Source organism: Barbus barbus (assembly GCF_936440315.1).
Source record: "Barbus barbus genome assembly, chromosome: 39".
Classification (NCBI taxonomy): domain Eukaryota; kingdom Metazoa; phylum Chordata; class Actinopteri; order Cypriniformes; family Cyprinidae; genus Barbus; species Barbus barbus.
In genome coordinates this window covers 987,218-1,008,721 of record NC_136717.1, presented here as the reverse complement: position 1 = coordinate 1,008,721, position 21,504 = coordinate 987,218, and the positions used below count along the sequence as shown (strand labels likewise).

General features: G+C 36.6%; 2 protein-coding genes across 3 annotated transcripts in view; one reads left to right on the top strand and one right to left on the bottom strand.

The window, feature by feature from the left end:
• The window catches only part of LOC306858581 (NACHT, LRR and PYD domains-containing protein 6-like), a 39,300-nt gene extending 34,037 nt beyond the window's left edge, over positions 1 to 5,263 (top strand). The window contains exons 11-12 of the mRNA XM_079399170.1: positions 4,226 to 4,272; positions 4,341 to 5,263. Coding sequence (XP_079255296.1) covers positions 4,226 to 4,272; positions 4,341 to 4,852 — 559 coding nt within the window. The 3' untranslated portion in view covers positions 4,853 to 5,263. The remainder of the gene's footprint in view (positions 1 to 4,225; positions 4,273 to 4,340) is intronic.
• Positions 5,264 to 10,350: 5,087 nt separating this feature from the next.
• Positions 10,351 to 20,720, bottom strand: LOC306858593 (uncharacterized protein). Of its 2 annotated transcripts, XM_079399189.1 has the most exons (4): positions 20,664 to 20,720; positions 20,032 to 20,184; positions 12,254 to 12,403; positions 10,351 to 11,943 (listed from the first exon to the last, which is right to left on the bottom strand). In XM_079399189.1, exons 3-4 carry the CDS (start codon positions 12,312 to 12,314, stop codon positions 10,883 to 10,885), a joined length of 1,122 nt encoding a protein of 373 aa, XP_079255315.1. In that variant the 5' UTR covers positions 12,315 to 12,403; positions 20,032 to 20,184; positions 20,664 to 20,720; the 3' UTR covers positions 10,351 to 10,882. The 2 variants fall into 2 exon arrangements, with proteins under 2 accessions (XP_079255315.1, XP_079255314.1); XM_079399188.1 differs by lacking the exon at positions 12,254 to 12,403 and having other exon boundaries at positions 10,357 to 11,943.
• Between the last annotated feature and the right edge of the window lie 784 nt (positions 20,721 to 21,504).

The following is a 21,504-nucleotide window of genomic DNA, read 5'->3' as shown; positions in this document are numbered from 1 at the left end:
ATAACAACAAATCTTTGTGCTTTTGGAAAATAAAGAAAACAAACAGGGTACACTCTCTGTCTTCTCCGTGAACTGCTTTTAGAAATACGTCAGTAAAATGAACTGAAACTCAGCGGAATACTCGGCACACAGACATGGGAGTTATATCTATAGAAAGTGTCTACTTTTAAATGAAGTAAGTCATATCGAAAACAAATATTCTGTGATAAAGTAATCCGTATGAAACCAACACAATGTTCAGTCTTTCCCATCTAAACTCATTATCTCTAATGTAATCCCGCCCTTGCACCCTTCATATGTAAATATCTACGTGAGACGCACGCACATGTGAATGCCCAACGTAAACAAAGCGCGAGGAGATCATTCATCATGGCTACTGTTCGTTTCTGGAACAAGATGCGCTGAGACGAATAAGGCAGAATTTCCCTCAAAAGAAGAAAAAGTGGAGGAGATCAATCTGATGAGTAAGTAATGTTTCTTTTCTGCATTAGTTAACATGTTTTTGTGACATAAACTTGAACACATTTACTAGTTGGGTTTTTCTAAAACTACAACATGATGAATGCTATACATATAAGAATGTTTAGACCATTAGACCATGTTTATTATTTATATATTATTTTTAGACCATGTTTATTATTAATACTCTGTTCACAAATAGATTTTAATAGTGTGCTAAACAATAATAATTAGTTTCTCAGATTTAAAATATCCTTTTTTTTACGATAGTACAAAGCATGCGTGAGTCTATGGCTATAACATATCATAGGCTACTATAATATCATACATACTAGGCTATATGACTACAAAATCATAGGTGGGTTTTTCCCAAACTATAATTCCTGACTAAAATGTTTGAAAATCGAGTAAAACATTTTCAATATGATGGGTAATTCACTGTATTTAAATTTCTTACGGTGCGATGATGTTTTCATGGTCTATATAATATAAAACAATATGAGTGTACACTGTAACATGATGAATGCTACGAGTCTAAGTATGTTTAGACTGTATATTATTAATAGCCTACTCTGTTCAAAAATAGATTTGAATAAAATGTCTTCTTTTTAAGATAGTACAAAGCATGCGTGAGTCTATGGCAACAAAACCTATATATATACACACATACATACACAGCTGGTCCTGATATTAACATGCTCACTAACTTTTTTTTCTTTTTTTTTGGTTTATTGAATCAGATACTTGTACCACAGACGAATCCTGCTGACTTTTACTTGAGTCTCTTCAAACTGTTTTCCTCTGAGAGCGCTGCACCAACATCAGATATTAAACTACACTGATATTCTATGGTAAAACAAGCTCATTGACTACTGATTATGTTTGTTTTCTTCTTGAATCCATAGAAAGAAGCAGAAACACTTAAACAACACACTTAAATATCAGGTATGGTTTACTTGTTGAACAGAATCTGTTGCAGGAATGAGTTAAAGTCTGTTCACATCTCTGTGGTTAGATCAGTGTGCACAATAATGTGTCTTTGACCTTCATTATGTATGTTTTGATTATAATGTGTTGTAAATAAAAAAAAGTTTTCCCCAATCTCCTTACATTCTCTCTTACCTGCCTCAGAATCACAGTCACACTGATGGGCCATTAGGGGGCCCTTTGTCTCTCAGGTTTGAATCACTAAATATTCATGGCCATTGTCAGGCTTTCGATCAGATAGGCTTTTAGAATGTCTTTAAAAATGTAAATCAATATATTGTTTTCTGTGAATGAGTAAACAGGATAATTATAAATAAACCCTAGTCTACCACATCCAGTTCTCAAAAGTCTTGTGAACAAATGTTCTGTATGTGTTTTATGGCCTTATTTCAGTGACTTAATTTTTTTTGTTTTTCACTAACCATGCATAAACATTGTTTTCATGCTGCTCGCATATTATTGTAGCCCACTGTTATCAGATTTTATACAATAATATGTTTTTAAGGTACTGAAAAAAACAAATGTCAGGGCATTTCAAAACTTCTCTAGGCCCCAAAACACCCTCAGACCCCAGGGCAACATACAGATAAAGAGTCAAGCATAACAAAAATACAAATACAAAGCAGAGCAGACTGAAGTGACAAAGCATGAAAATAACAAGTTCATTAGACAAAGCATGGTATCAGTAATCAAAAGGTATAGCATTCAGAAAACAAGTGAGTTTTGAGTAGTGATTTAAATTCTGAGATATTGTTAATACAGCAAAGTGAGCGAGGGAGAGAATTCCAGAGTTTGGGTGCAATAATACTGAATGATCTGCCCCCCATTGAAGATAGGCGGTGCTGAGGGACAACGAGAAGCCCAGAGTCAGAGGAACGTAGTGAACGAGTCGGGGTGTAGGGGACAAGCAAATTACACAGATAAGGGGGAGCTAAGCCATGCAAGGATTTAAAAGCGAGCAGGAGAATTTTGAATTTAATACGGTAGGCAACTGGGAGCCAGTGGAGATCATACAAAATTGGGGTGATGTGAGCAGAACGTTTGGTATGAGTGAGTATTCTAGCAGCAGAGTTTTGAATGTATTGTAATCTAGAGATGGAGCTGGCAGGTAAACCAATGAAGAGGGCATTACAGTAATAAAGGCGTGATGAAACAAATGCATGGATAACCGTTTCAGCGTCTATGGTACTGAGGAAAGGACGGAGTTGGGCAATGCGGCGTATGAGACTGAAAGGAGAATGTAGAGTCAAAGATTACACCTAAATTTTTAACAATACTGAAAGATTTGATGAGAGAGCCTGCAATCTCACAGGTGAAATTGGTAGAAACGCTGCTGGTAAGTGTGGGAGTTCCAATAAAAATGATCTCAGTTTTGTTTGTGTTATGTTGCAGAAAATTTAAATTAAGCCAATCTTTTATGTCTTTCACACAAGCAGAGATTTTTTCAATTTGGGCAGGTAGAGCAGGTGTACAGATAGAGTAAAGTTGAATGTCATCAGCGTAAAAATGATAATTAAGACCATGACGTTGTAAAATCTGACCAAGTGGTATTATGTAAATTGTGAATAATAATGGGCCAAGAACGGACCCCTGGGGAACACCTCGCTTCAGGGGGACAGCGGGCGATCGAAAATCCTTAACGGAGATGTAGAATTGTCTGTCAGAGAGATAGGAAAGAAACCAGGAAAGAGCAGTACCAGAGATACCCAGATCAGACAGACGAGAAATAAATAATTAATGGGAAACAGTATCGAAGGCAGAACTGAGGTCGAGTAACAGAAGTATAGACGGAGAACCAGAGTCACCAGAAAGCAGTAGATCATTCACTACCTTTACAAGTGCAGTTTCAGTACTATGGAGTGGGCGAAAACCAGATTGAAAAGGATCAAAGAGATTATTTTCAACTAGAAAAGACTGGGCAGCAACAGCAGAGTTGGGCAGCAACAGTGCTTTCCAGTAATTTAGCTATGAAGGGTAAATTTGAAATAGGATGGTAATTAGATAGAATCGAGGGGTCAAGGTTGGGCTTCTTGAGAACAGGGGTAACAACAGCAGTTTTGAGTGGTAGAGGAAATGAAGCAGAGGTAAGTGATGCATTGATGAGGTGAGAGATGGATGCAGAGATGGCAGAATGGCAAAGTTTCAGGAGAGAAGTAGGAGCAGGATCAAGGTGACAGGATGAAGAGCTGGATTTCAAGATTAGCTTAGAGACAGAGTATGGGGACGTTAAAGAAAAACAAGACAGAGACTGACTAGATAGCTTTAATGGATAGCTGAGCTCAGTATCAGTAGGGAGACATTGGTGAACAGCAACTGTCTTTTCAAGCAAATAATCCAGGAATGAACAGCAGAGCTCATTGAATATATTCAGTTACCTCTTTTCATTTACATTTACCTTTGCGTCTGAATTCATTCTTTCATTAATTTCTGTTATCAATCCAATACACTCCAGTAAATCGACCTAATCTTCTGATATCTGTTCCTGAAAAAAAAAAACTGATTACTCAGCAACCACCCCCAATAACCTTAGCTACTGCATAGCAACCACCCAAGTGCCCTGGCAACTACATAGCAACTCCCAAGCAATCACCCCAGTACCCTAGCTACTGCATAGCAACACCCTAGCAACCATCTAGAACACATTATCAAGCACAAAGCAACCACATCTCGTGCCTTAGCAACTCCCTAGCAACCACCCTGAGTACCTTCTATAGTAACATAGTTTGCATAGCAACAGCAATTTGTTTACTGACTGAATGTGATTCTGTGTGTTTTCTAGTGTGAATCATGGAGGAGAATCCCGGATTACAGCAGGACTAAAGAAATGTATGTCTAAACACACACACACACACACACACACATTGTGTTATTAATGTCTCTGTTCTTGTGTTCAGATGCCTGTTTTCTCACACTGGATCCAAACACAGCAAACACTAAACTCATTCTGTCTGAGGATAACAGAGAGGTGACTTCTGCGAGAGGGAACAGAAAAGAGAGAACTCCGTTCCAGAAACAGTTGCATCCTGATCATCCAGACAGATCTGATGATGTCTACCAGGTGTTGTGTAGAGAGAGTGTGTGTGGACGCTGTTACTGGGAGCTGGAGTGGAGAGGTGTTGAGGTGTTTATATCAGTGTCATATAAGAGCATCAGCAGGAAGGGAAGTGTGGAGTGTTTGTTTGGATCTAATGATCAGTCCTGGAGTTTGATCTGCTCTCCTGACAGTTACTCATTCAGACACAATAACATACAATCCGATCTCCCTGTAGAGCCTATCAGAACAGGAGTGTATGGCTATGTCTATAGAATAGGAGTGTATGTGGATCACAGAGCAGGAACTCTGTCCTTCTACAACATCTCTGACACAATGAGCCTCATCCACACAGTCCAGACCACATTCACTTAGCCGCTCCATCCTGGGTTTACTGTTTATGGATCAGTGAAACTGTGTTGATGAATCAGAATAGACTGTACAGCGATTCTACCCATAATGCTTTGAGCTGCATGATGAATCAGTAACAGTGAGATGTTCAGAGTCTCTTCATGACGTTAATACTGCAGCTGAACTTCTGTCGCTGAAATAACGGTCAGAGTAAATGTGTCATAAATCCTCATATAGACCGTAAGATCTGTGTGTGTGTGTGTGTTTATCTACATTTGTGTTTTTATTGTAGTGACACATGGAACATTTGTATTATTACTATCAAAATTACCTTTCAATTTAAAAGTTCTTCATGAATCATGTTTGTGAAAAGTACATGTAATTAATCTCTTTTGTATTTGTGCAGAAATAATAAAACAATGACAAATCAACTTGAGATTAGATTTTAATTGATGTATCATGAATATAATCGATTCTTCACAAGACCGAAATGAGCTAACAATAATACTATTGTACTCTTAAGTAAAAAGTATGTACGCATGTAATAAATATTATATTATTATTATTTTATTTTATACCAGTTAAATCAATTAAAAAAACTCTTATTATTGCAATAATCGTATTGCACTATAAAATAAAAAGTTAGTAATTTATTAATGAAACAAAATTATTATTTTGGCTATTACTATAATTTGAATTTTAACAAATATTATAAGAAATAAAGAAATTAGTGCTGTCAAACGATTAATCGCATCCAAAATGTTTGCATATGTTTACATAATATATGTGTGTATACTGTGTGTATAAGAAAAATGTTTACAATATTAAATATTTATAATATAAAATAATAAATATATATACATGTAAATATTTTTAAAATATATACTGTATGTGTCCATTTATATAAATTCTTTTGTATTTTTTATATATATATATATATATATATATATATATATAAAATATACATATACACAGTGCACATTATGTAAACAAAAAATTATTTTGGATGCGATTAATCGCGATTAATCATTTGACAGCATGTTATAATAATCATAATTACAAAAATATAAATAATATTTGTATTGTTTATATTACAACAGTTAAACAAATCAATAACAACTCTCATTATTGCAATAATATTGCTGCAATATTAAATAAAAAGTCATTATCAATAATAATAACCAAAATATGAATGTTATGTTATTATATGTACAAAATAAAATTAAAACTCAATATTTAATGATGATGATCATGAAGATGATGAAGATAATAATAATAATATAATTATAATACTAACTTTATTTTACAGCAGTTGTATCATTTTTAATGGATTTGTTAAAAACAAAGCTATTATTATTATTATTATTATTATTATTATTGATTAATTGTAATTGTTATAACATTTAAAAAAATATATTATTACTATTTTGGTTATATTAATAAATACTCCCTTTTTATTTTACAGTACAATTGGATTATTGCAATCGTAATACATTTTTCTAAATTGTTAATCATAATAATAATTAAATAAAATAATAATAATAATAAAATATTACAATATAAATAATTAGATTATTTATATGTATAATAATAATGATTATTATTAATATTGTTATTAAATACTGACAATTTATTTTACGGTGCAGTATTATTATTGTAATAGTAAGAGTTTTTATTGATTTGTGTGGTATATTTAAAAAAAAAAAGTAAAAAATAATATTTTGTTAATAATGTCACAGTCAGCTACTACTGCGTGGGAGCAAGGAGCACGAAGACAAAAGAGATATTTCTTCACAATCTTTAATGATCCCTAAAAGGGGTAATACAGGATTGGCAGGAACACACACGTAACACCATTCATGGATATGAAGACATTTAACACCGGCCAAGGAAACACGAGGCAGACAACTCTTTAAATACAGAACTAAACGAGGGGAAATAGACGAGACACACCTGAATCAAATGAACACAATCAAAACTCGGGAGAAACTGGGTCACAGGAAGCACATGGGCAGCAAAACACAACAATTCAGGAACACAGGTCTGACAAATAAGCAGCTTTGTTTTATTATTATTTAAATCATAATAAATGCATTAAAAATGGTACAGTTGCTGTAAAATAAAGAAATCGGTATTTGAATTTTACCACTACTACTAAATATTTAATTTAATTTAATATTACAATAGTAATAGTAATTTTATATTACAATTAAAACATCATTGTTATTATCTTCTTATAATAATAAAATAAAATTCATATTTTGGTTCATATTAATAAATACTGACTTTTTATTGAATAAATATTGCAATAATTAGATTAGATTAGAAAACTTTATTAATCCATGTAAAGGGAAACTCATTTGTCACTATTACACAATACAAAAAATATTTACACAACTTCATTAAAAAACCTAACAGCAGCAGGAATAAAAGACCTTCTAAATCGCGCTGTAGATCACTGAAGCATCACTAATCTTCCACTAAATGAACTTTTAAGTCCACTAAAAATACTGTGTAGTGGATGATCTTTGTAAGACAAAATCATTTTTACTTTTGTCCTTGTTCTCTTCTCCACAATTACCTCAGTGAATCAGGATTGAGGCCAATAACCGCCAATCTTTCTAATCAATTTATTAATCCTATTTTTTTTTTATCATCGACAGTTATACTACATCCCCAGCAGAGCACTGCATAAAACAAAACACTGGCCATGATACCCTGATAGAAAACAAAGAAGCTTCCTACCGATACCGAAAATCAGGCTTTATGATTGGGCCTTTCGACAAACCCCCCTTCCAAGTGTTTTGCGTCAGCCCCATCAGAGTGGCTACAAGAAAATTTTAGAGTAAAAGACGCCTAATTATCGATCTGTCATCACCTCATAATTCCACGGTTCCAAGCATCAATAGTTTGATCCCCATCGACGAATTTTCCCTCAAGTACCATGACATAGATCAGGCAGGCGAATTGATTAAAATCGCGGGATGAGGAGCCTGACTCGCAAAATTAGACATCACTTCTGCCTTCAAAGTGATGCCTATCCATCCGGATTCATGGCATTTGTTTGGGGTACGATGGCTCGGGAAATTCTATTTCGCCGTCTGCCTAACTTTCGGAGGCAAAAGCAGTCCCTAAATATTCAACATGCTATCAGAAGCCGTTTGCTGGATTTTGTCGAACAGTTACGCAATTCTAGACGATTTCCTAGTCGTTTCATCCCCCGACGCCATCCCAGCCGCCCACATCCTCACAATCCAAAAAGTTTTTTCCGAGCTTGGGATACCCATTGCTCAGGAAAAAAACATGGACCCCGCTAAATTCATAGACTTCCTCGGCATCAACCTAGGCAGAGAGAACTGGAATTTAGCTGAGTCTAAGAAAAAAGTAGATAGCTATCTAGCCATCTTCTTTAATATCGAGACATTTCATTCTAGTAGAGAGACTTCACGAACTATTTCATTCCGTAAATGGCAATCAATTGATCATGCTACCTTTGCAAACTCGATTGTCTCTTCTTTAGTTGACATGTCTTCTGCTCCTCTTGAGGAAAAAATTTCAGTATTTAATAATGTTCTCACAGCCAACTTGGACATCTTTGCACCCATAAAAACACGAAATGTTTCATTTGCACAGTCAGCCCCCTGGTATAATGGTGATTTGCGTATACAGAAGGCTGTGTGCCGGAAATTAGAGCAAAAATGGCGTCACTCTGGTTTAAATGTGTTCCACCAGGCCTGGAAAGATTGCTTGTCAAACTACAGAGTTGCCATTGAAACTGCAAGATCTGCTTATTTCTCAAACATTATTGATAATAATCAAAGCAATCCCAGGAAGCTCTTTCATACAATTAACAGTTAAAGCAGATCAGTGTCAGTTCTCTGACTTCATCTGACTGGCTGTGTAATGAGTTTCTCAAATCTTTCAGTGAAAAAATTTACAATATTCGCACAAATATCCATACCTTGCAGTCTGCCGATCTTACAGTTAATACTCCTAGGTTCTCTGGCATTCCTTTATCCAAATTTACTTTATTACAACCTGAGATGCTCTGCAACCAGGTTTCTAGTATGAAAGCTACCACTTGCATACTTGATCCCATGCCTGGTAGCCTGTTTAAATCCTGCTTTGGTCCTTTATGTCCCTCAGTTCTTGCTATAATAAATGACTCTTTATCATTTGGGGAGGTGCCAGCAGCACTTAAAACTGCTGCGTTTACTCCCGTTTTAAAAAAGCAGAATTCTGATGTGAAAAATCTGTCAAATTATCTCAAATCTCTCATTTCTGTCTAAAATCCTGGAGGGTGTGGTTGCTGCCCAATTAAACAAACACTTAATTGAAAATAAACTATTTGAGCCTCATCAATCAGGATTTCGAAAATTACACAGTACTGAGACTGCATTGGTGAAAGTCGCTAATGACTTACTAATTGCCTCCAACTCCAGCTCCACGTCCATTCTCATTCTCTTGGATCTCAGTTCAGCCTTCGACACTATTGACCATGCACTGTTACTCAATCGCCTTGAACATGTATTTGGCTTGTCAGAGACTGTTCTTGACTGGTTCAAGTCCTATTTCACTGACCGCAGTCACTTTGTTTATATGGGTGGTTATAGATCTAAAGTTGGCTCTGTTTGTACGGGTGTTCCACAAGGGTCAGTCTTGGGTCCCCTACTCTTTAGTATGTACATCTATCCACTTGGTCAATTACTACAATCTCTTAACCTTAACTATCACTTTTATGCTGATGATACACAGATTTATATACACACTAGACCGGGTCAGCAAGTGAACGTTGGGCATCTTTCTAACTGTATTGCTGAGATAAAGACTTGGATGTCCAATAATTTTCTGTCTCTAAACGGCTCAAAAACAGAAGTTATGCTCCTTGGATCTCCACATCAACTGCGAAAGGTTGGGTCTCCTACTCTGTCTGTTGATGGTGTTGCACTGGAGTTTAAAACCAAATTAAAAAATCTGGGTGTCATATTTGACGCCACACTGTCATTTGAGCCTTTTGTCCAGAATACAGTTAAGACATCATTTTATCACCTCAGAAATATAGCCAGGCTTCATCCTATGTTGTCCTTTTCGGTAGCTGAGAAGTTGATAAACTCTTTTGTCTTCTCGCGCATCGACTACTGCAATGGTCTTCTAGCCAGGGTATCTAAATCGTCTTTGGATAAATTGCAGTATCTTCAAAATTCAGCTGCTAGAGTACTGTCTGGGGTCATATAACCCTGGTCTTGGAGTCCCTGCACTGGCTACCTGTTAGGTACCGTATTGATTTTAAAATCCTTATGCTGGCCTATAAATCTCTGCACAATCTGGCACCTCAGTATTTGACTGATTTATTAATCCCTTACACACCACGTCGCAATCTGCGCTCCTCTCAGAGTGGTCTTTTGGTCGTTCCGAAGACACGGCTTCATACGTGGGGTGACCGAGCATTTTCTGTCTATGCTCCTAAGCTCTGGAATTATCTCCCGGTCGACATCAGGGAAGCAAATACATTAGTGTCTTTTAAATCACTTCTTAAAACATTTTATTTTAGGATTGCTTTTACATGATCTTAATTTTATGTGTTTATTCTTTTTTTTTTTTTAAACATTTGCATGTTCGGTGCGCGAATGCTCGCGGTCTGTGTGGAAGCATCCATAGGAAGCTATTGTTTTATTCCCACGCCTCATCACGTGCAAAATTCGTTTCGCTTTTTCGCGCTCAGTGTGGAAAGGCCTTTAAACCAAGATGCAATGAGCAATACATGGAGGAGTTGCAGTTATTTACTCCAGATTGGGTTAATTAAAAAAAAGAACATCTTTAACACTGTCACTAATATGTAGATAACACCAGCAGTGCTATTTTATTTTTAACTTATAATCTTAAAATAACACCAACCCAGTGTGTTTTACTCTGTCTTTGGAAATATAACAGTAATGATTTTGTTGTGTATTCAAATTGATTCAGGTCTACTTCCCACTAGCACACTTCTCTCTAGTTATAACATGATGCATAAGGTTTTTCCCGTCTAGACAACATCTCTGGAACTAAATCTTTCTAGAAGTGCATCTTCACATGTTGATTAAGGCTTGTTTTACGTACAAAACTCTTTCCACACCGATCACATGTGAATGGCTTCTCTCCAGTGTGAATGACCATGTGAGTCTTAAGAGATACTTTTTGTGTAAAGCTCTTTCCACACTGTTGACATGTGTAAGGTTTCTCTCCGGTGTGAATTCTCATGTGGGAATCAAAGGATTGTTTATATCCGACACTCTTTCCACACTGAGAGCATGTGTAAGGTTTCTCTCCAGTGTGAACGACCATGTGAGTCTTAAGAGATACTTTGTGTGTAAAGCTCTTTCCACACTGTTGACATGTGTAAGGTTTCTCTCCAGTGTGAATTCTCATGTGGGAATCAAGGGATTGTTTGTATCCAAAACTCTTTCCACACTGAGAGCATGTGTAAGGCTTCTCTCCAGTGTGAACTTTCATGTGAGTCTTTAAGCATGCTTTATTACTGAAAATCTTTCCACACTGCTGACATGCATAGCTGTTCTCTCCAAAGTGAGTCTTCCTGTGAGCATTTAGGGTGTCTTTATGTGCGAAACTCTTTCCACACTGATCACATGTGAATGGCTTTTCTCCCGTGTGAATTTTCGTGTGTTTCATAAAGTTCCACTTCTGAATGAAATGTTTTCCACACTGTTGGCAGGTGAAAGGCTTCTCTCCAGTGTGAATTCTCATGTGGTTTATGAGGGGCCCGCTTTGACTGAAGCTCTTTCCACACTGTTTGCAGATAAAAGGTTTCTCTCCAGTGTGGGTTCTCATGTGGTTTGTAAGGTTCCCTTTGTGACTGAAGCTCTTTCCACACTGAGAGCAGGCAAAAGGCTTTTCTCCAGTGTGGATTCTCATGTGGGTCTTAAGAGATGGTTTATGTATAAAACTCTTTCCACACTGATGGCAGGTGTTAGATTTGGTCTTCTGGGCTCTTTTTCGTGAGGAAGTCTTTGCGGTCTTTATGGTTTTTTTTCCAGTTATAAAATTATGTTCCACACACGGACCTTTCTCCTCGATTTCATTCAGTTCTTGTCTCTCCTCTTTCAGTGAGATCAGGTCTACAGTGGGAAAAAATTAAATACATGTTAACATTGTAAAAAGTGACAGTAACTTACTGTTTTCAATTAAAATTGTACTATACTGTTAAAAACCCCCAAAGCATTCTGTGAAATCATGGCCATTTCCATGTACTACTATTTACTTTGCTGTAAGGGAAACCAGTAAATGTACCTTAAAGGGAATTATTATATTTACAGTGAATTTTGACACAAATTGGGTCTCATTCACTAATAATTGCTCAGGATCATGGTGGAAACAAGCTGCCATACTCGCCTGATCCTCAAGCAATGCAGAGTGTGTCATTCTCACCAGTTCTCACAATAAACTCCTTAGACCCAGCTGACAGACCTCTCTTTAGCCAGCTGTACATGCAGGTATATCTGCGTTATTCAGAGAAACTTCACAGCTGAAGCTATGATGCAGCTTTTCCTCACTTGTCCACTATATATGATGGGATGCCTTTAAGATAAAATTAAATTGTATTATTTAATTATATAATTTATACATGGACTATATAAATACAATAAATGCAACATACTTCAATATAGACTAATTATAGTCATGTTAGGATGAAATAGAACTTCTTAACTCAATACAGAGTAAGTGCTTTTTACATACGTTTTCAGTTGTTCCTCTATTTTTTTCGTAAATTTAGAATAAATTACGAAATTTTTAGTGAATCGTGCTTAGTTCTTAAAAATCGCACATTTCACACACAAATTTGTGCGTACGCATGCTTAGTGGATGAGACCCAATGTTTTACGGCTGATCAAATGAATCTGCCATCGGTCAACTGAACTGCCGTAACTATCAACTTTGCTACGGATATTAATATCCAAAGTAGAGGTCAACCGATAGTGGATTTTACCAATACCGATAGCTAGGTTGGACCACGCTGGCCGATACAGATTAAGTAACCGATAGTTTTTAAAATGGATACTGAACGAAAACTAAATAGAGCTTTACTATTTAAAAAAAAGCAGTAACAGTACTGAACCATACCTTGTAAATGAATAAAATTTTGTATTAATATAAAATGACTATATTGAAGTTATTTCATTGTTTACTAATATTAAAAGAAAATTTAAAACTTAAGCCTATTAATAAGAGTAAATGTTGAAATGAACACACTAACAAGGAACAATACTTCTACAGCTGTCATTAATGTTACAAATGGACTCTTAAGTATTACCATTTAATTTCAACCGTCATGCTTAAAGATGGCCATTTTCAAATACCTACACAAGGCCATATTAAAATTACATGCACAGGTTATTGATATTGTATGTGTACTCACATTTTATTTGCTGCTATTTTAGAACACTGCATGATTATCTAATTAAAATATACCAATTTTTTTGCAAGTGACACCGTGCAAAAGCGCAGCGCCCTGACTTCTCTCTTGGAGAAGTCAGGGGTATCACACACACCAGGTGCGTCACAAACAATTTTAGACCGCTGCTTGAATTGAATATTTAAATCACCAAACGGACATAAGTTTGCTTCAAGAATGAACTATGTGGCATAAATGAGTTTGAAGTTCGGTGTTTAAAAAAAAACGCAAACAGAAAGAAAAAACACGATCTGTATTACAGCTCTCTCTATGAAGCATACAGACTGTATTAGAACCACAGAAGGACAAACGTTTTGCTGAAAAATGCACAATGCATAATTTATAGCCTAGGGTGAAGTCATTATGTACATTAACAATGATTTGGGACAATCCGCAAATCAACTATCGGTGCAGATTAATCGGCAAAACCGATGAATCGGTCGACCTCTAATCCAAAGTATAGTGAAAACACTTTTTAGCATGGTAACAAGATCAGCAGTTTAAGACATTCATTTGTAATCAAAAAACACAAGACACTTCTCTTTTCATACGTCCGAGGCTTTATTGGGACATACAGTCTCTAAACACTTATCTCCTCATGATGGTGGAGTAGCAGCAGATATATAGAATGCTTGCAAAACACTGAAAGAACGGTCAAAGACGTCTCAACATTTTAGTCTAATTTTAGTTGAAGAAAACCTGATGTATTTTAGTCAATGACTAAAACTAGACTAGGTTTTCTTCATTTTAGCAATAAAATTATTATTATTATTATTATTATTAAACAGTACAGCAGTATTGATTTTGGCAGCCATTTTTAATTTAGTCTAACTTAAATGTACATTTCAGTTATCATATTTAGTTTTTGCTCAAAATTATAATCGTAATGATTGTTGTCATGATAAATTTACTTTTGCATCTCAGGTATTGCACTTTCACCAGTAAGCACAAATCAATAGAATGTGGACTCATACACATGGTTTATTTTACCTCATCTAGTGTACTGATTTATAGGCTTTTCATTATATAAATTAATACCAAAGACCTTTGCAATCTCTCTGTCTACATTATGAACAGTGGTAAAAAAAACTATATTATAACAGTGAAATTCCTACTAGTAATTCCAAATTGCAATAGCCTGTTTCTCTATTAAACCAACAGCGGTTGAGTAAGTGCATTTATTCAGCAACCACAATCTCTAACAATATAATCGAGATCTCATGACAGAACACAGACCGGCTGAGCGACACCTTCATTTAAATGCTAAACTCCAGCTTGTTTGTCAGTGTTTTCAGATCATCGTCGGCAACGCTTCCGCAATGAGGAGCGAGTGCGTGTGCATGGTTGCCAGATTGCTTAAAATAGGCAAAACACAGGGCATAAAATTTATATATTGTAACAGAGAATCTCTGATTCGGGGATTTGAACTCTTGATATTTCTCCTTTATTTGATGAAAATATTCTATTTGATTAAATTTATTTTTTTAATACATTTTATTCTCGTCTTTTACCATCAACGAAAATTGCATGTTTATATGGTCATAGTTATTGTTTATGGACCTTATGGTCGTCTAGTCTTACTGAAAAGTATTCATTGATGAGCTTTTTCGCCAACAAAATTAACAAAAGCAATACATTCTGGTTAGAAGATTTCTTCAGAAAACTTGTTAACATCCCTATTAAGAGTCCTACTATGTAGCTAGTGTTGTTGTAATGCTGAAATAACAGTTAATTTGAGATAACCCAATAAATTCATTAAACAATTCTTACTATTTGGGATTTAAGACTAGCCTGGGGCAATCCTAACTTTAAGATGTTATTTACAATGGTGGTGATGGCGCAGTGGATAAGACACATGTCTTTGGTGTGAGAGACCCGGGTTCGAATCCACTGTGAGACACCAATGTGTCCCTGAGCAAGACACTTAGCCCCTAGTTGCTCCAGAGGCGTGCGACCTCTGACATATATAGCAATTGTAAGTCGCTTTGGATAAAAGTGTCAGCTAAATGAATAAATGTAAATGTGCAATGTTTTTTAAGTAGATTATTTTTAAGAATTTAAATTCTTACATTTTGTCTGAAGAACATTAAGAAAAAAAGATGAGAAAAAAAAAATCTTATTTTCTTAATAAATTTCTTCTCTTTCTTCTTAATTTATTGTGAATCTGGCCCCTGGTTAACCTTTTGTTCATATTTGGAAAATTGCCAGGTCTCTGTATCAAAACTCGAAAAAAATCGAGATCAAATAGCTCAGCAATAAATTGGGAAGATGAGCACACAATGGTGTCACGTGAATGACTCTCTTGCTAGCATTTGCAAGCAATGGATCCAAAGCTTTATGATGAAATTCTGAAACACAAAACTCAAGGTGTTTATCTGTTTGGCATTAAGAAAAGAGCAGTAAGCAAATACTGTAATAGTAGCTGCATTTCTATTACCCTTCAAATTGCGCAAATTAAAACTGCGAATTGAAAATACGCCTAATGGAAACACGTCAATTTCGCTCGCAAAAACTTCCATAACTCGCAAAGAAGTTTTTACGCTCGCATGAGGTGGTTTTTCAGGCAATTCGAAAAGGGAATTTTTAGCAAAACTGCAATGTTTATTTGCACACTGAGGAAGGCTTTGATGGGGAAACGACACGAACGTTTCGACTCAGTGATGAATGTTAAATAAAACTAAAAAAGACTGTTCTCATGAATGCAGATTATAATTTCCTATGAGAACTTTTTTTTCCGCATTTACAGGTCACATGGCGTATGTAAAAAGTGATCATTCTTCAATGTACTATAACTACCGAGAAACACTTCATACGTTCTGGAGTATAAGGGGCTTTCTCTGCCATTAATGCTTACACAATTTACACTGCACACGTCTCCGACACAAGTGTGGCTTTGATACGGCCACTGAAGCGGATTACGGCCACTCTATTAAATGTTTGTGTTTATACCAGCCGTGCCACGCATGTTTCTGAAGCGGCTCTCCGCACTGCTTCTTTAAAGATACACGCATACGCTTCCTTCGAATAATTATAGCCAAGATCTGTCAAAATCCGTTGCCATGACTTATCTCTAGAGGAAAAAGTTACGTTTTAGTCGCATAGCATTGGTTAATGGAAACAGTCAACAGTCATTTCGCAATACTTTTTTTTTTTAAAACAACATTTATAATATTTTCTCATAGGGAAGTGAGGTGTAGTGATACACCAAAGATACTAACAAAGTGTCAAAGTTTGTCAATGAACTATACTGACTAGAATCAACTAGCACATTGACAAAAAAAGTTTTTTTCCCCATTTCAGTTTAAATACACAGTATTTCCCATACGTTAATTTATTTGTGGCGGCCGCCACAATATAAAAGCTGAGCACCACAAATAGATTTTCCAAAAGGCTTTGACTTTGAATAAACATGAGCAAAAATCGAAACCCGGTGCGGGTGTTTTTATGTCACTGTATTTCAGAAGAAAACAGACTCTCTTCAGAAAATTCTGGATGTGCTCTAAGCGCCTCCTGCTGGCAGAGAATGAACTTGCATATATATGCCGCCACAAATGGAGTTTTAGTCTGTGGGAAACAGACGCCTACAGTGGTGTGAAAAAGTGTTGGCCCCCTTCCTGACTTTTCTTTTTTTTGCATGTTTGTCACACTTTAATGTTCAAACTAATTTAAATGTTAATCAAAGATAACAAGTAAACACAACATGCAGTTTTTAAATGAAGGATTATTTATGAAGGGAAAACAATCCAAACCCACAAGGCCCTGTGTGAATAAGTGTTTGCCCCCCAGGCCTGATTACTGCCACACCTGTTCGCAATCAAGAAATCACTTAAATAGGACCTGCCTGACAAAGTGAAGTAGACCAAAAGATCCTCAAAAGCTACACATCATGTTGAGATCCAAAGAAATTCAGGAACAACTGAGAAAGTAATTGAGATCTGTCAGTCTGGAAAAGGTTATAAAGCCATTTCTAAAGCTTTGGGACTCCAGCGAACCACAGTGAGAGCCATTATCCACAAATTGTGAAAACATGGAACAGTGGTGAACCTTCCCAGGAGTGGCCGGCCGACCAAAATTGCCAATGACTCACCCAAGAGGTCACAAAAGACCCCACAATAACATCTAAAGAACTGCAGGCCTCACTTGCCTCAGATAAGGTCAGTGTTCATGACTCCACCATAAGAAAGAGACTGGGCAAAAATGGCCTGCATGACAGAGTTCCAAGACGAAAACCACTGCTGAGCAAAAAGAACAAAGACTCGTCTCAGTTTTGCCAGAAAACATCTTGATGATCCCCAAGACTTTTGGGAAAATACTCTGTGGACTGACGAGACAAAAGTCGAACGTTTTGGAAGGTGTATTTCCCATTACATCTGGCGTAAAAGTAACACAGCATTTCAGAAAAAGAACATCATAGCAACAGTAAAATATGGTGGTGGTAGTGTGATGGTCTGGGGCTGTTTTGCTGCTTCAGGACCTGGAAGACTTGCTGTGATAAATGAACCATGAATTCAGCTGTCTACCAAAAAATCCTGAAGGCAATGTCCGGCCATCTGTTCGTGACCTCAAGCTGAAGCGAACTTGGGTTCTGCAGCAGGACAGTGATCCAAAACACACCAGCAAATCCACCTCTGAATGGCTGAAGAAAAACAAAATGAAGACTTTGGAGTGGCCTAGTCAAAGTCCTGACCTGAATCCTATTGAGATGCTGTGGCATGACCTTAAAAAGGCGGTTCATACTCGAAAACCCTCCAATGTGGCTGAATTACAACAATTCTGCCAAGATGAGTGGCCAAAATCCCTCCACAGCGCTGTAACAGACTCATTGCAAGTTATCGCAAACGCTTGATTGCAGTTGTTGCTGCTACGGGTGGCCCAACCAGTTATTAGGTTTAGGGGGCGAGCACTTTTTCACACAGGACCATGTGGGTTTGGATTTTGTTTTCCCTTCATAATAAAAAAACTTCATTCAAAAACTGCATGTTGTGTTTATTTGCGTTATATTTGATTAATATTTAAATTAGTTTGATCTGAAACATTAAAGTGTGACAAACATGCAAAAAAAAATAAAAAATCAGGAAGGAGGGCAACACTTTTTCACACCACTATATTTCTTCTATTAGGCCTTCAGAATGTTATTGCAGGTTACTTGTTTAAAAACAACAAAACTAAAGACCAAAGTGCAGATTTAAAGGATGAGAAGTGAGTGGTATACCCCAAAATCAATGCAGACCATCTCAAGCTTAAAGACACACCCCAGATAGCCCACAGAATTACCCAGGAAGTACCACCACTTAAAAGACTACATAGAGAAATGGCAAGTCAAACTGGACCATGCTCTTCACTCACATCTTTAGACCTCACCATCTCACAAGAAAACCTGCCCGCAATATCACCTCCACCCTCACCAATAGACTTATCAGTTGAACCAATCCTACAGGATCGGCCCTGAGGAGGAGCTGGAGAGTGAGGTGCACACAAGACAGATGAGGCTTCCATCGGTTATAATATTTTGTATTAAATGTTTTTTATTTTTTTATCCCCCAATGTGTGTCAAGGTTATAAATGTATACCCGTCACTGAAGGTGAGGCAGCACAGTTTGACCTCACCTGGCAAAGCATTTCATTTGGACACTTTTGCCATAACAGCCTTGTGGAATGGAAAATCTCAGACTCAAGGTGTGCTGGTATGCAGGATATGTTTTTTTTTAATGTATTACCTAGGCTATAAACCCATTAAAAAAAAAAAAACCTTTGCTCGACTCACTTGGAGAGTCAGACATCAAGAAAAAAAAAAAGTGTTTGGAGACAAGGTATTTTTCATGCACCACAATCATATGTAGTGTTATTGGGAAATTATGTATGATTTTTTTTAGAGCTCTTATGAGGAAAGAAAGTGTGTTTTTGGTTTTATATTGGGTGTGTGAAAGCCTGCCTCCCCCACTTCAGAAGGATGCAACATCATGTGGTGCGTTCACTTTAAAGTATCATCCAAGTGTAATAAACATGTCAGGTTTTCTAGTTACTTCCTTAGTTTGCAGAGCATATTCTCCAAAATACCGTCACTATCTTTTCCAATGTGCCTCAAGATACAGAACAGAGATTGCTTCAACTCTACTATGGCTTTGTAAACTCATGAATGTTATTGATGTGCATCACTTTCTAGTTTTGAAAACTTGCCAAAATAAGGGGAGATTATTTAGTCATGCCCTTTGCATACCTCACAGATGACCTACGTGACCTGTGCCGCTTCTGTGGTGAGAGAGAGAGACATTTGACGACTCTGTGGATGTTCTTTGGGTAATTATTATGATTTTTGGTTGGTGTAGCATAATGTTAATTATGAATGAACCAGCAGAGATTTTAAAACAGTTTTTGTTGCTTGTTATTACAGATTTCTGTGATGGCTGTGGGCGATGTTTCCACTTCCAGAGAGGATTACTCAAGTGCTTCTCTTGTAATAAATCACATTCAATTATGAAGCCTTTGTTTCTCCCCTGTCATTTTTACTGTGGGTAAATTCTTAGTAACTCCAGTTTCTAAACACAAAGACAGTATTTTGAACCATTTGACTAACCGTACATCAGCGGTGCTTCTAGGGCACGTCAGTTCTGATCGTACGTATGATAACTAGCAACTACGCAAGAATTGTAGTATGATTGAATAAAGGGAAAGATGTTCTGAGGGGAATGAAATCAGCTGCTTCACCAGATATTAGATCAAAGGAGTGAGTTCAGCTTTGAGAATGAAAACCAACCTGTTTGTTCCTCAGTATCTTCATGTTTGACTCTGAATGCTTCTTCAATCTTCATGTCTTCTCTCTCCTCTTTAATAAACGCCATCTTTATAACAGTGTCTCGTGGATCTCAGATGATTCTGTAGGAGTTTTTCTGTGTTTGGACACTTTCTCCTGTTTAAGATGAGAATAATTAAAGAAATATAAATCTAGACTAAATCTCAGGGTGCGTCTCAATCAGCTCCTGGTTCAGTAGTCAGCACACTGTTAAGGGAGTCAGTCAGAATGAGAGTTAATGAACTTAAATGGCCATAAAACACTTAAACTACTGCTACAAATTAATACATTAAAGAAACTCTTCATTTTTAGGCACTTATAGTTTATAATTAGTATTGATTTGTAGATTGCATTTAATATATTCCACTTTCATGACACATATGCAGTTGTTTGTAAAGTTAGTCACGTGTTTGTGTCTGATTCGAATCACGGAATCGTTTCGAGAATCGTTTGCTTCAATTGAGAGAAGTTTGGAAAAGCTCCGTTTCTCACACGCACCTTTCCTGTTCCTCATGAGTCAAAACAACTCTTCATTTTACAGTTACTGTGAAAACAACAAGATAGACTCAACCCTTTAAATGATTAAAAACACAAACCTGTCTTCATCCGAATCACACCAGATGCAGGAGCGCAGCCCTATGACGTCATGCCACGAAACCAAAATAAAAGTCCCGTTTACTCGCTGCACTCGAAAATCGCTGAGAAAATTACACACAATAACAGACGAGAACAGAGTTTATTTCTTGGTAAAACTGATATAAATTACACACACGGGCTATTCCACCAAATGGGTGCCATTTGCTTGCAAAACTCTTGCTTTTTTAAAAGACTGAATCTAATAATACACATTTAACTATTCAAAATCTGTATTGGTCCATCTTAGGTAACTTTATTTAATTTTTAACACAATTTTAAAGTTGAAGATGGATGCATTTTTCTCAGTCCTCATTCTTTCATTTCCCCCTCAGGCAGGTATAAATTATGGGCTAAAATAAAAAAAAAAACATGACATATCATAAATTTGTGTGTTTCCTAAAAACGTTTTTTTTCTTGATTTTATGTAATTTTAAAGTCAAGGAGAATTCCCAAAAGCCTGGAACAAATCTTATTAAGCATTGACAAATTTGCTAAACCTGGGTCCAATATAAAGGACTACAGTGTTTATGATGACGCTGATTTATGGGAAGTGCTCAATACATTTGCAAATCGGGTAAAAATCCGTAAAGCCACTGCAGATCTTTGGAAGGTATTTTCCCATTTGTAATAAAAAAAACCCATTTAAATTCCATTTAATCATTAGTTGGTCCCCATGAAGCTGAGAACTAACGTGCCTTCTCTCCTTGATTTCAGACACCAGCGTGTGACCGAACCAGCCCTGCCACGAGCACCGCACCGACTCACAGAGGAAATCACACACAGAGAGCACCGCACCGCCTC

Bases quoted from the DNA above. Each gene is read 5' to 3' on its own strand.
- LOC306858593 (XM_079399188.1), bottom strand. From the start codon at position 20,116: ATGGCGTTTATTAAAGAGGAGAGAGAAGACATGAAGATTGAAGAAGCA. The intron at 11,944-20,031 runs GTTGGTTTTCAT...TTCCCACTGTAG, and splicing joins AGATACTGAGGAACAAACAG to ACCTGATCTCACTGAAAGAG.